At 44.4% G+C, this 13,481-nt stretch overlaps 8 protein-coding genes across 8 annotated transcripts; 4 read left to right on the forward strand and 4 right to left on the reverse strand.

The window, feature by feature from the left end:
• Positions 1 to 1,296: 1,296 nt before the first annotated feature.
• EAF01_009484 (uncharacterized protein) lies at positions 1,297 to 1,659 on the forward strand (the record flags this gene model as incomplete). Its single annotated transcript, XM_038917740.1, has 1 exon — positions 1,297 to 1,659. The coding sequence occupies one exon, from the start codon at positions 1,297 to 1,299 to the stop codon at positions 1,657 to 1,659; it is 363 nt and encodes a 120-aa protein (XP_038766549.1).
• A 298-nt stretch (positions 1,660 to 1,957) lies between these two features.
• Positions 1,958 to 4,580, reverse strand: EAF01_009485 (uncharacterized protein). Its single transcript, XM_038917741.1, has 7 exons — positions 4,088 to 4,580; positions 3,674 to 3,812; positions 3,430 to 3,445; positions 3,052 to 3,130; positions 2,911 to 2,999; positions 2,319 to 2,861; positions 1,958 to 2,266 (listed from the first exon to the last, which is right to left on the reverse strand). Exons 1-7 carry the CDS (start codon positions 4,117 to 4,119, stop codon positions 2,124 to 2,126), a joined length of 1,041 nt encoding a protein of 346 aa, XP_038766550.1. The 5' UTR covers positions 4,120 to 4,580; the 3' UTR covers positions 1,958 to 2,123.
• A 1,298-nt stretch (positions 4,581 to 5,878) lies between these two features.
• Positions 5,879 to 6,505, reverse strand: EAF01_009486 (uncharacterized protein; the record flags this gene model as incomplete). Its single annotated transcript, XM_038917742.1, has 3 exons — positions 5,879 to 5,924; positions 5,982 to 6,434; positions 6,504 to 6,505. Coding segments are annotated over 3 exons (501 nt in total).
• Positions 6,506 to 6,826: 321 nt separating this feature from the next.
• Positions 6,827 to 7,957, forward strand: EAF01_009487 (uncharacterized protein; the record flags this gene model as incomplete). Its single annotated transcript, XM_038917743.1, has 1 exon — positions 6,827 to 7,957. One exon carries the CDS (start codon positions 6,827 to 6,829, stop codon positions 7,955 to 7,957), a length of 1,131 nt encoding a protein of 376 aa, XP_038766552.1.
• Positions 7,958 to 8,596: 639 nt separating this feature from the next.
• EAF01_009488 (uncharacterized protein) lies at positions 8,597 to 11,010 on the forward strand (the record flags this gene model as incomplete). Its single annotated transcript, XM_038917744.1, has 10 exons — positions 8,597 to 8,820; positions 9,206 to 9,324; positions 9,448 to 9,521; positions 9,591 to 9,701; positions 9,761 to 9,770; positions 9,830 to 10,138; positions 10,215 to 10,319; positions 10,375 to 10,741; positions 10,789 to 10,821; positions 10,872 to 11,010. The coding sequence occupies 10 exons, from the start codon at positions 8,597 to 8,599 to the stop codon at positions 11,008 to 11,010; spliced, it is 1,491 nt and encodes a 496-aa protein (XP_038766553.1).
• A 178-nt stretch (positions 11,011 to 11,188) lies between these two features.
• EAF01_009489 (uncharacterized protein) lies at positions 11,189 to 11,701 on the reverse strand (the record flags this gene model as incomplete). The annotated part of the gene is made up of 4 exons (XM_038917745.1): positions 11,189 to 11,223; positions 11,285 to 11,348; positions 11,401 to 11,513; positions 11,659 to 11,701. The coding sequence occupies 4 exons, from the start codon at positions 11,699 to 11,701 to the stop codon at positions 11,189 to 11,191; spliced, it is 255 nt and encodes an 84-aa protein (XP_038766554.1).
• Positions 11,702 to 11,942: 241 nt separating this feature from the next.
• EAF01_009490 (uncharacterized protein) lies at positions 11,943 to 12,434 on the forward strand (the record flags this gene model as incomplete). Its single annotated transcript, XM_038917746.1, has 4 exons — positions 11,943 to 12,005; positions 12,080 to 12,095; positions 12,208 to 12,270; positions 12,328 to 12,434. 4 exons carry the CDS (start codon positions 11,943 to 11,945, stop codon positions 12,432 to 12,434), a joined length of 249 nt encoding a protein of 82 aa, XP_038766555.1.
• Positions 12,435 to 12,658: 224 nt separating this feature from the next.
• Positions 12,659 to 13,463, reverse strand: EAF01_009491 (uncharacterized protein). Its single transcript, XM_038917747.1, has 3 exons — positions 13,250 to 13,463; positions 13,001 to 13,199; positions 12,659 to 12,929 (listed from the first exon to the last, which is right to left on the reverse strand). Exons 1-3 carry the CDS (start codon positions 13,369 to 13,371, stop codon positions 12,789 to 12,791), a joined length of 462 nt encoding a protein of 153 aa, XP_038766556.1. The 5' UTR covers positions 13,372 to 13,463; the 3' UTR covers positions 12,659 to 12,788.
• Between the last annotated feature and the right edge of the window lie 18 nt (positions 13,464 to 13,481).

The following is a 13,481-nucleotide window of genomic DNA, read 5'->3' on the forward strand; positions in this document are numbered from 1 at the left end:
CCCTCCCAACCACGCATCTTCATCCGTTCCGAAACCATCCACCTAATTTCCCACGGCCGTAAAACATGCATACTAGATGGCAACATCATAACAGCCGACGCATGGCTCCCTTTCCACCCCGGGGGCGAAAAATCCATCATGCATATGATTGGTCGCGATGCTACAGATGAGATCAATGCGCTACATTCGGTGGAGGCGAAGATACGGATGCGGAAATATGTAATTAGGAGGATTGAGGGGAGGTGGGAGAATTTGGTGGTGGAGATGCGAGGGGGAGGGAGTGGAGCAGGGGTATTGGTAGGAAGAAGAGGGGGAGAGGAATCGAGGTATTCTGGGGATGGAACATCAGCATTTCCGATTTTCGATACGGTAGAAAAAGGAGCGTTTGAGATGTCCAGGTGTCGAGACACAGAAATCTCGAGCTTCGGATTTATCCTCGATGGAAAAAGAAAAAGCGAACTTCACATCTCTAGAAGCATTAACCACCCACGCCATATCCACCGATCTCTCCAAGTATCCCTCTCTAGACTCCAAATCCTAACACGAGATTGTCTTCAAATATCGCCAGCTGGATGAGAAGTTGCGATCTGAGAGACTTTACAATTGTCCATATAGTTCTTACAACATTGACGCATTTCGATACGTCGTACTCTTTGCTCTCTTCTGGACATGTTTGCAGTACTCATACTATAAATTCTCGGGGCTTTTCCTCGGATTCTTCTGGTACTAACTAGTATTCACCGCGCACGATGCCTGACACACGGGGATAACGCGTGGATTTCATACCGACAGCTGCATTGGGATGTTCATCGCCGATTTCCTTGGGGGTCTCTCCATCGGATGGTGGAAGCGAAATCACAACATCCATCACATTGTGATCAACTCCCCTGAGCACGACCCTGACATTGAACACATGCCTTTTTCGCCATCTCTCATCGATTCTTCTCGTCCCTTTATTCCACTTGCTATGATCGCGAGATGAAATTCGATGCCGCGTCGCGATTCTTCATCAAACATCAACACTATCTCTACTATCCTATTCTCCTCATGGGAAGATCCAATCTCTACATCTTAGCATGGTCCTATCTCCTAAACCCTAGCCAAGCACCTCGCAAAGGGTCCGCATGATGGCACCTCTACCTTGAAATAGCCGGCCAGCTATTTTTCTGATACTGGTTCGGCTATCAAACTCTCTACCTGCGTATTCCCACCTGGTCGTCGCGTATCGCATTCCTCCTCGTCTCGCACTTGCTCACCTCCCCCCTGCACGTCCAACTAACCCTCAGCCATTTCGCCATGTCCACCAGCGACCTCGGCCCCGCCGAATCCTTCCCCTTGAAAATGTTTCGCACAACCATGGATATCGAGTGTGCCTCCTGGATGGATTTTCTACACGGCGGATTGCAATTCCAAGTCGTGCATCATTTGTTTCCGCGACTGCCGAGACATAATTTGCGCAGGGCGCGGGGGTATGTGAGGGAGTTTTATGAGGATGTGGGGATTCCGTATGTGAGTTTTGGGTTTGTGAGAGGGAACAAAGAGGTTATCGGCAGACTGGGTGAAGTTGCGGCCCAGTTGAGGGTTTTAGAGGAGTGTAGGAAGGTTGCTGCACGGGACTTGGTTGAGGGCCACGTCGAAGTCACACTAGGAACGACGTAAGAGTTTCTCCCCGCAGACCCTCTTATGATAAGATTGATGTACTGGCAATTGAGAAGTTCCCGAGCTCAGTGAGATGATGAGGATGAGTTTCGGTGATGGTAGGTAGGAGATGAGGGTTATTAACATTGAGAATAGTGATTGAGGAAATCAATAGACTCTGTGCATAAACATGCGACTCAGTAGATAGAATTAACAAATGAATTGATTGTTGAACCTGATTAATCATTTCATCGAGGAACCGCACGCAAACCCTTCATAATATAATGATCAATCAAAATAGATGGCCTCGACATACACAACAAATCCGCTCAAGCTATAGAAAACATCCATACAGTAAATTATTTTTCATTGAATCGTAAATTCTAGCTCTAATAGCTCGCTTTAAGGTATAATATCTCTCAATACTGAGCAAAACATCACATCATGTCATTTTTTTGACTCCCATTTTTACACATTAACATAATCTAATCGAAAACAATAGCTGCCTTAATAGCACTCTTGTTCTTGATAGATTCCAAAGCTTCACCCCATTGTTCAAGCTTGAAGGTCTTGTTGACAATACCCTCAACCTTGACCTTGCCGGAGTCGAGGTAATCGATAGCAGCAGCTATATATTGTTAGTAACAGAATAAGTGTATATAAGATGAAGGAGTGCTTACGGAACATGTAAGTCTCGGAGAAGGAACCAAGAATGGTGATTTCATCACCAAAGATCTTGGATGGTGGCCAGGTAACTCTAGCAGAGCTGCTGTAGACACCATAGACTACGAGCTTACCTCCACGACGAACGTAGTTGATAGCATCCTCGAGAATCTTAGCGCTTCCGGTAGCTTCAACAACGATGTCGAAACCGTATTTGTACTCATCCTTGATTTGTTGGAATTGAGCTTCTGGGTTATCACGGGAAAGTTCGATGTAGATATCAGCAGCGTCAAGCTTCTTTGCGAGATCCATCTTAAGACCACCTGGTGCAGCGAGGACGACCTTGCATCCACCATTTTGTCTGAGCAATTGAGCGAGAACGAGACCAGTTGGTCCAGCACCGAACATGAGAACGGATGAACCCATCTTTGGTGCAATCTTCTCAAGACCGTGAGCAGCACATGAGGCTGGCTCGAGGAGGGTGGCATCAACATCTGAGAGGTTCTCGATCTTGAAGACCTTAGCGGCTGGGTAAGCACAGTACTCTGCGAAACCACCGTCTGAATTGAATTAGCTTTGATACCTAGTGTGGATATCTAACTAACTTACCCATGGTAACACCGTGGGCGTTGAAGTTCTCGCACAACAAGAGTTGACCACGACGGCAGTAGAAGCACTCCTCACAGAGCTCGGAGTTACTGTGAATGGATTAGTATATTGAGAATACATATATGATTGGACGGTACTCACTCAGCTACAACTCTGTCACCAACATTGAAGCCCTTGACCTTAGGTCCAGTAGCAGCGATAACACCAACAGTTTCATGTCCTGTAAGATCCCAGTGTTAGATGCTTGATCAGAGTCTTGATGGAATGTAACATTATGAGGTAGAAACCAAGTGGAAACTCTTTCGATATGTCCATATTGGTTGTATCATGGGGATTAGTCTGCAGATGACCAATCCTCCACTAGAGGACGGCTGGATAGAAAGTTTGTGTTCCCCTCTTCAACCAATTATGTTATGTATCATTGCACTCGCCAAGATATGCAACTGTCTTCACCAGCTAAAGACATCCGATTATTCAGAGCAAGGAGTCGACGAAGAAAGGAAGGAAGGTATAGCATACCAGGAATGAGAGGGAACTATAAATAACATCACATTAGCTTTTGGTTCTTATAAAATATATATAATCATCCCAATATATTTAGCTTAAAGCACATAAACCTCTCAAGGTACCTAGGTGTAGGTACCCATCCAGGTGTATATTCTCAACCCGCATACTCGTCTCAATAGACAAAACGTCATGGTGGGGAAGATCACATCACCCCTTTCTAATTCACATATATAACAGGGAAGGTTCTCTCTCTTACCTTTGCAATGAATTCTCCCTCGTGGATGTGCAAATCGGTTCCGCAAACACCACAGGCCTTGACCTTTACCAAGACATCGTTATCACGGAGCTTTGGGAGAGGAACCTCAACGATTCCATATTCTTCTGGCTTGGAGTATCTATTATCGTCCGAGTTAGCTTCAATGTCTCAACTGTTGTGCCTTCTCAAGTGGTGAAAGGATAGAAATGTGGTTGATTCAAGTGTATCAAACACTCTCGGTTTCTCGAAAGATTTCGTTCTGTCAAACAGCCATAATCATTGAATGGGTTGAATCATTCAATCGATATCAGCCGTACAAACAATGAGCTCATCGAACATCTACTGGACACACTACTACTTCCAACACGATGCCACCCGCAAAACCCCTCACAAAAACCAGAACAGCATACATACCTCAAAGCTTTCATGGAAGTTGGGAGAGACATATTAGCTAGTATGATCTTTTGATTCTCTTGAAGAAAGTTGAACAATTAAGAGTCAAAGTAGGGTATCTTTTGAAGGTACGTTATTGAGGGTATTATTTTTCAAATGGTATGAAGAGAGGAAGCAAGACGAGAGAGAAAAAGATTGGCTTTCTTATAGTAATGAAGCTACGCAAGATATGGAAAGAGGGAGGGACAGCCAACCCCCTTGTCATGGTGGGGTGGGATACCTAGCATGAAATGATTATGATCCTGTTGTTGTTGGATGCCCCGCCATTGAATCATCTGGAAATGTTTCCATCAATCTTACTTGGATCATGGAATGGCTACTTCGTAGCTGAGCGGTTCGTGGGAACGGTTCCTTGCAATTGGCTCCATAACAAAGTTTAAGGTATGAGTTGGTGCGAGTTGAAGTGCACTGTGCAAGCCATATGTACCTAAGAATGCTAGGTAGCTACGACGTGGTGAGTTCGGACTAGACGGCGTTACGACTGACTTGTTCTTATTGCTGATTTATGAGGTATGGATAGCTACGATGAGGTCTAATATCAATCATCGGACGGCATCCAGCAGAATACAGCATACATTTAATACTTCTCGGTTCTTAAGGGACTCAGAGAACGATCGAGAAGCATCAAACATAAAAACATACACCGCACAACGTTAACAGAAAAACAATATACTTCCTCCAGATTCTACTCACCCACCCCTCCTCTACAAAATTCGACAAGGGAAAGCGCGTTACCAAGGTATCAAGCACCAATCGGACATCCATTCCTCAAGCTTTCTCAAGCCATCTAAACGCCACGAAAGGCAATAGGATGTGAGGATCAAAAAATAATCGTACAACCCCACGTTTCTCACGAGTCACCAACATTTTTACATACATCGTCGATATTTTTATGGATTTGGACTGTTTGACATTCTAGGCCATCTCCACTACGAAACTCTTTCACTCATCGACGGAACACCAGAAGATCGATATCAACATCCAAATTCCGAATATATCATGGTCAGAAATGGACATCAACATAAAGAGTAAGACCGAGCAGAAGTACGATGACGATATTGACTACAGATTATTGCTCTAGGTGGGTCAAAAATCGGAAAAGGTCGCGGGGATATTGGTGGGGTTGCTTTTTTCGGTTTCTAGTACTTCATAGGCCGACCTTCCATCTGTATGAACAACGAAACACTTTTTGAAATAATTACATGAACGAGCATGACCTGGTCTGACCACATGTTGATGAGTTTCGAGCCTCCATTTGAAATCTTTGATCTGGTATTTCTGATCTCCCTTGACCGTTATTTCATCTTCCATGGCCGAAAGACCCGAGTAATATGTGGCATAGAATGTGTCCGGGCCGCTGCGTTTCGTTCGGGATCATTAGGTAAAATTTTAACGTGTACATTAATAACAAAAGTAGTTCATGGTAACACAATGTTAACTTCACCAAAATATCAATTTCATACAACGTCAAAAGATCCAAACAGTCACGAAAAGAAAAGCAGAGAATGAGTCGCAGGATGTGTGAGGGAATATCGTGTTTTCACGTCATAATAAATTGAAGGGGTATTGGAAGAAGCTCATTATGCTACCTGACAGTTTTGAAGTGTCAACTTCCACCTTCGACCTATGCTCCCCCGGCGATTACTTTCACTCGACCTAACGCGCTACTGTCCAGTCGTCCAGCCATACAAGAGTTTATGAGGAATTCCTGTCGGATGCATTGAGCAAGCGTAAAGAAATTGTAGAATAAATCTACGAAGGAGGGGCAGCTCCACGTCCACGTCCAGCACCACCACGGCTGTGAAAGAAAATGTTAGGAATGATCAACCAAATATGATAGATGCGTGAAACTTACAATGTTGGGTTGAACTCTCCTGGTGCGGCACCTTCCTTGCTCTCACCACCCTCACGTCTGCGGTAATCGCTACGGTCACCACGCTCTCCACCACCACGTCCACCGCGGCCACCGAAAGGCTTGCGCTCACGCTCGTCACCTCCCATCATTCCACGAGGAGGAGCGTGGGATCTTTGGACCTTGATGTGAGTAGCTGGGACAATCTCAGCGGGGAGATGGAGCCATTCGCGGAGGTAGTCGAGACCCTCTGGGGTGAGGGTGTAGTAGTAGTATTGCCAAGAGAATTGGGTCTTGACAAATCCACGGGAGGTCAAAGATTGACAAGCCTTGACGACGTAAAGGTTACGGGTGTCGATATCTGGGTGCTTGTTTTCGTACTCCTTCTTTGCGACAAGTACGCCCTCACGGAACAAGTACTCGTGAATCAACTTGCGGTCGGCCTTTGGGATAAGCCTGTAAATTAATTTATTAGTCTTTTTGCATTTTGAGATAATAACATCAAGACAATTGTTAATATCTTACATCTTGGCGGTTTGTCGAGTTGCTTGAAAGTTTGTCGATGTCGAGAGGTGTAAGAGAAGTCGAAGTAATTCAAAATTCGAATATTCTGAATTGTGTGGTTCAAGCGCTAGCAAGCGAAGATGTGGCTGATAGCTTTGCAGAATCCAAAATCGATACACGTGATTATAGACACAGCCACTCAGCCACTCGGGTGTTCTACGGCTTAGGAACTTCCATCCTTTGGACGTTGATATCAAACTTATCGAAAACCACCAACGCCATCGCAAAGCGCGATAAAAGTTTCAATTCTATTAAAACAATCCCGATAACAAAAAACTAACAATATGGTATCACAACCTCAAACCGTCAACGTTTTGTTGACTTCATTTCCGGGCTTGAATTTACCTTCGACTCTATCCCTACCTCTGCCTACAACCACCACCATATCAGAGCTTCAAAACAAACTTTACGAACGCATTCCATCTCAAGATCGTCGCCTTATTCTCACAACCATCTCGAATAAGTTACTTTCTGCTGAATCAACTTCTCCAATATCAGATTTGCTATCAAATCCGGACGATGAATTTCTATCTTTACGACTTTCAGCGCGATTATGTGGTGGCAAAGGAGGTTTTGGATCTCAACTTCGTGCAGCTGGAGGTCGCATGTCTTCGAAACGCAAGAAGGGACAAGGTGACCAAAACGGATCAAGTCGAAATTTGGATGGCCGCAGGTTACGAACTGTCAATGAAGCAAAGGCATTAGCTGAATATTTAGCAATCAAACCTGAAATGGCAAAGAAAGACAAAGAAGAGAGAAGGAAACGATGGGAGCAAGTTGTTGAATTGGCAGAGCGAAGAGAACAGGAAATTAAGAATGGTACTAAAGGAAAGGTGGATGGAAAATGGGTTGAGGATAAGGAGGAAGCCGGAGAGAGAACGCGTGAGGCTGTTCTCGCGGCTATGAAAGCTGGGGATTATAAGGATAACTTGTTAGCAACATCCATAGGCAGTGGATCAGGAACCGATGGCTCTGCTAGTGAAGAAGATGAGGTTATGGGTGGTACAGACTCGAACGATACATCTCCACTATCTGAGTCTACACCCGGTAAGCCGAAGGCTATGAATTTTTTTGGCTTTGACGAGGATGACGAGTTTATGAGTGATGACGACGAGGAAGTGGAAGAGGAAGTGGAAGGGGAAGATGAAGGCGATTTAGTCGAAGCCAAGAAGCCTGAAATACCCGAGGAAGTTGAGGAAGAAGAAGAAGAAGAAGAAGAAGCAGAAGCAGAAGAGGAGGAGGAGGTTGAAGTTGAGGAAGTTGCCAAAGAACCAACACCACCCCCTGCCCCGGCTCAAACAAAAGGCAAAGCTCGATCAAGGATACCCGTCAAATCACAAGCAAAGGCGCCTGCAAAGACACCTGCAAAATCTCCCGCAAAAGGAAAAGGAAAAGGCAAGGGGAAAGCTAAATGATTCAAACTCTCATATATATTAATATTACAGCGCGGCGCTTGGGACTATGATTTCTAGCGAAACATTCACGGACTGCTTAAATAGCGATCACTACAAAGAAACCATAACTAATCTAACCTACTGATACTGAGACTACTTGTGAATATGTACAGGCTACGTCCTTTCCTTCGTTCACACCCTTACTTCGAATTTTCACCCTTGTTCATCCCCTCTCCCTATTGAACATTCACTGAGATTTCACTCTACCAGGACCGACCATTCTTCTGAAGTATAAGAAAATACATCATACGTAAATGCAAACGACAATGAAATCATAATTTCTTCGTAAGAGCACAGGTATCTCTTATCCTTCAGATTATGAATAGAAAGAAATAGTACTTTAAGTAGTTCCAGGTAGTTGAAACAAATGTTGTGCTATCTATCCTGTATGTATGGTCCTGATGATGCATACGAGTACCGAGTACCTACATATGCAGTAGCAGATGCTTTGTAGCGGGGTAACCGATAACTACCTGCTCGAGAACAGCTTCCCCTCAGATAAGCACCAACAGTAAGACAACTATATATCATAATTAATACATCCAATCTTGACTTCCATTTAGACCAATGCATTTTAGTTGAAATCCTGTATCTGCAAAAATGTCTAGATTCAATTCAAGAACTCTTATCAAAACCAACCTCTTGAAAACAACCCCGAGGATTGGAAACTTTAATTGGATTAGAAACCTTTCCCAGGGCTCGTTGGGAATAGGGGATTTATCAGAGGGCAAAATTATGGAGATCACACGAAAGGTTGATAGAGAAAGATTGTGGAGAGAGTTGCATTATACGTGTCAATGGGGGAAGGGGGAGAAATGGGGAGAGTATGTTTGATTTCTTTCATTGGATTTGCACTTTGAGCTCTAATATGAGGGAAGGGAAGGAAAGGGAAACAAGAAAAGAGGACAGGGGGGGAGGGAGTGGAAGTGACATTGGATAGTTCCCGAAAGTCTTTGGGTCTGGAGAATCTGTATGCTGGATATGTTCAGATGTTACTCAATGCAGCCTGCCTGCTTGTCATCTTTAATATGGGTTCCAATCTGCGTAGTGCATTAGTTGCATATAAATCAAGCGATGCATCACACGGGGCGCATCACCATGGTTCTACTACAGGATCGATCTACATCTATCATTTGCATAGAGCATCTTTCAATCTTTTCAATCTACATTATGTTGCATAATATATACAGAATTCTAATAGCAATCCAGAGGAGAAACCGATCGAGGAATGTCCCGACTTGCGCTCTCTTCCGCCGACAAACAAGCACGAGATTGGTTTGTCGAAACAACTAAACATCTCGGCTGCGATGTGAAGATTGACACTATGGGTGAGCTTCCATTTGCCTTCCCTGCTGCATTCTTCCATATGCCCATATTCCCCCACACCTTTTACCTGTAACCTCCTTATATCACATTACCGAAACCCATGTAATGACGATTGATCAACATAGGTAACATTTTCGCAATTCGGCCCGGAAGAAAGGAGGGACCAGCTACCTATGCGGGGAGTCATTTAGATACACAGGTATGTACTTCCAAAATGATACACCATACGTGAGCAAATATTTTATGATGATTGACTAATGAGTCAAAGCCAACGGGAGGAAGATATGATGGAATATTGGGTATTCACGCAGGTATTGAAGCCTTGAGGACAATGAATGATTTGAAGGTTGAAACAGAATACCCTACGGGAGTTATTAATGTTTGTTGTACTATGATTCCGTGGCTATATGCAATGACACGCTAACTTGGTGGATGTAGTGGACAAACGGTACACCTCAGCATTGCTCTGACACCCATCTCTAACCTTCGTTCTAACTCCCACCACAGAAGAAGGAGCGCGCTTCCCCAAATCCATGATATCATACGGTGTGTGGGCTCACGACATTCCCCTCTCAGTGGCCCATGATTTGGGCGAAGTAAATGGGCCAGCGACCATGAAATCAGAATTGGAAAGAATAGGATATCTCGGTGCAACTCCTACATCGTATATGGATAATCCAATCGGTGCACATTTTGAACTACATATTGAACAGGGACCGATTCTCGAGAAGAGCAAAACGAAGATTGGGGCTGTAACGGGAGTGCAGGCCTATAGGTGGTATACTATTACGGTCAAAGGAAGAGATTGTCATACCGGTACATTGTGTTGTAGAAATTTGCCTGTAACTGAAGAGATGTGAATGTGGGAGAGATGAATTGAGAATTCTTTTAGGTACAACGGATTTCGAGAATCGTTCAGACGCTATGCTTACAGCTGCAAAAATTATTCTTCATAGCCACAACAAGGCAGCTGAAATGGGTTGTCTCGCATCCACAGGTAATGAAGCCCTTTCTCTCAAGACAAACTGCAGTACTTTGCTTACCTATGCTAGGTATTCTCACCCTCAAGCCTGGCTCTACTAATACTGTTCCGGGATTCGTACAGTTTTCACTTGATATTAGGTCTCCGGAGGATCAAAGGCTTCTAAACTGTGAGAAAGAACTTAAAAGAGATTTTGAGTTGATTGCTGCTGGAGAGCAGATGCCAACTCTTGGTGCTAGTGGAAAGAGAGGTAAAGGTTGTATGGTGGAATGGAAAATGGATACAGACTCTCCGGCTACTCATTTCAACGAAGATTGTATTCGATGCGTAGAAGAGAGTGCTGGAGATTTGATTGGAACAGCTTCTGGTATCGGAGATCAAGCAGAAGCCGTCTCCAAAAGCTATAGGAGAATGGTATCGGGCGCTGGACATGATAGGTAAGAATGAGAATCTGATGATAAGAACAACGCTAAACATAATCTAGTGTTTATACCTCGAGACATGCTCCGACCTCAATGTAATACTCCTCCATTTCACTTATATCGGAACATCACTAACCATAACTAGGATCTTTGTGCCTTGTAAAGACGGCGTTAGTCATAATCCAGCCGAGTATTGTAGTCCAGAAGACTGTGGGAATGGTGCACAAGTCTTGCTTGGAGCGATGTTGAGATATGACCGACTGAGTGCTCTGAGAGAAGCCTGAATGCACTTTTAAAATGCATAACTCATGAATATCAACGTATCTACCAAATTTGAATCAAGCACGTCTATTCAAGGCGACTCGTTTCTCATCAATTCGCATAATGACTCTGTATGATACATCCATTGTAAACGTCCTCTGCTCTATCACACCATGCAACCCTCTAGAACCCTTGAATTCCTTACTGATCCAATCGAGTGGGGAATGTTCCGTTGTCTAAAATATTTCACATTAGCCAAACCTTGCCTTCCGATCCCTTTTAAGTTCCGCTACTAACCACGTTGGTCATCCCATCTCTCAACCCAGGCACTTGGGCACAATGACTTATAAGCCAAGAAGAACTGTTCCCCTCCATCAGTATATTTCCCCTCTGAATCGATCGCAAAAACGTACTTGACGGCATGGTGCGAAATCCTCGCCCTTGGCTAGGACACACTTGTGATAATCGACATAGTTTTGCCAGCAATGTTTAGTTTGGTTCTGGTTGGGGAATCGAGCGTCGAATCCTATATCCTACAATCAGCCTTCTGGTCATTTCGCAGGGCCCAGCGGCGGAGGAATTGCATACCAGCTATTTAGAAATCCAGTTAGCAATCAATCAGACCATTTTTAAATGCCCAGACAGTGGGCGGGTCCCCGGGTGACACATACCAGTAACGAACTTGAAGGGCTTGGTCTCGCGTTCCTCAGACATGTTTGCGTATTTATTCTCTGGCGATCACAGAATTTAGAGGGGAGATGGTGGTGGTGGCCGTGGTTCAATTGAGACGAATGATGTGAGGTTGATTGGAATGGGCCTGCACTTTCTCACTTCGGGATGAAGTCGGCTAAGGCCGAGCTCGCTAGCGCGGAAATGCAGGTCCTCCAAAACCTCAGACCACGGAAGTAAGTGTAATTCTATTCAGAAAGACTTGAAGATTGAACAACGGTTCAAGATGCATCCTACTACTGTTACTAGAATGTTCCAACCGACCAAGAAGATGTGGTCGCCTGTGCCCGTAAGTTCGTTTGTTGTTAATTTGCGATTTTGCGATTTTGAAGGTGGGAGGGCTAATGTTTTGTGGCTTTACAGAAGGAGGAGCATAGCGGTACGTTCACCCCACGATTGGATAATCGGAGAGCTGGAGGGGAAAGACTGAATTTAGATTGGGAAATACGATTTTAGCAGATGAGAATCGAGACTGACAATAAGGTCGACAGCCCACACTATCTCGCAACGATTGCGCCAATGGAAGAAGATTCCTCCCGAGTTGGTTCCTTTGGGTATGTCTACATCTTCTCCAGAATACGGCCAGAATTTACACTGATATCAATTTGAAGGAATCGTCGTCGGTGTCGCTGTCGGATTCGCTTTCTACTCCTTGGGTCGCAAACTTGTTGTTGATAAGCAAATGCGTCTCTCCAGACAAAACAGAGCAAAGGAATAAACTATTCATCTACAAAGTTTCGGAGGTTTGGAAACAGACTGATTGTCGGGAAAAAGTTCATACATCAAAAGCGATACTGAATGGAACGCGCTGGGGGGAAGAATGGAATGGAGAAATTAGAATGGATGCATGGGCCAAACCTCGAATGAGTTGTACAGAATTGGCCCTTATTTCTCATGAATACATAGTCTCCATACCTGATATCTCATGCTTTTCATTGTCCAACTCCAACCTATACATTGAAGAGCATGTATACGCTTCTCCCTGCCACCTAAACTCCTTTCGCTTTACTCCAAAAACTCCCTAGTAACATATTTCATGACCTGTAGCCGACGAACATAACACAGCCCTTCTTCAAGCCGGCTTGGGCCCAGCTACATCCAATCCTTCTAGACCTTGCATAGGATCATCATGTCTATCCTGAACTCCGGCTCTTGCTTGCTCAGCTGCAAGTTTGTCCTCCTCACTCACAGCATTCTCTGCTAGCCAGCCCTCCTGTATCGAAATATCAGTGACTACCCAAATCACCCCCTACCATCACACAGCAGGATTCCATGAAGTCTTACCTGCTCCCATAAAGCCGTCTTACTTCCCAATCCCTCATTCGCATTCTTTGGAGGCTTAGCCGCATTAACTTTGATCACCTTTCCAAATAGCTCAGATTGGTCCATATTGTCGATGGCATCTTTGGTATCTTCTGGGTCCTCAAACTCTACATATCCAAAACCTCGATGTGGCTCTGTTGAGTTGGGCCCATCTGCTTTGCTAAAAGATTTTTAACATAAGGACATTGAAATGTAGCGCGGAGGACTTACGGTATAGAGACATCTGCTATTTCTCCAAAGGGTAAAAATGCTGCTTCGAGATTTGCGGTGGTAACCATGTGGGAGAGACCACCAACGTACACAGTAGCTTTCCAACGTGCTTGATCGGTCATCTTGTAGATTATGGGAAGTATTAGACTGAATCAAGATTAAACGAATCTCTGGTGTATTTGTCACTTCCAAACTGCCCAAATGCTATCCAACAAATCGCGAAAGGAGTCTT

The sequence above is a fragment of the Botrytis porri genome (assembly GCF_014898465.1).
Source record: "Botrytis porri strain MUCL 3234 chromosome Unknown BPOR_014, whole genome shotgun sequence".
Lineage (NCBI taxonomy): Eukaryota > Fungi > Ascomycota > Leotiomycetes > Helotiales > Sclerotiniaceae > Botrytis > Botrytis porri.

Bases quoted from the DNA above. Each gene is read 5' to 3' on its own strand.
- EAF01_009485 (XM_038917741.1), bottom strand. From the start codon at position 4,119: ATGTCTCTCCCAACTTCCATGAAAGCTTTGAG. The intron at 3,000-3,051 runs GTGAGTACCGTC...ATCCATTCACAG, and splicing joins GGTGACAGAGTTGTAGCTGA to TAACTCCGAGCTCTGTGAGG. The intron at 2,862-2,910 runs GTAAGTTAGTTA...AATTCAATTCAG, and splicing joins CGCCCACGGTGTTACCATGG to ACGGTGGTTTCGCAGAGTAC.
- EAF01_009491 (XM_038917747.1), bottom strand. From the start codon at position 13,371: ATGACCGATCAAGCACGTTGGAAAGCTACTGTGTACGTTGGTGGTCTC. The intron at 13,200-13,249 runs GTAAGTCCTCCG...AAAATCTTTTAG, and splicing joins ATAGCAGATGTCTCTATACC to CAAAGCAGATGGGCCCAACT. The intron at 12,930-13,000 runs GTAAGACTTCAT...ATTTCGATACAG, and splicing joins AGACGGCTTTATGGGAGCAG to GAGGGCTGGCTAGCAGAGAA.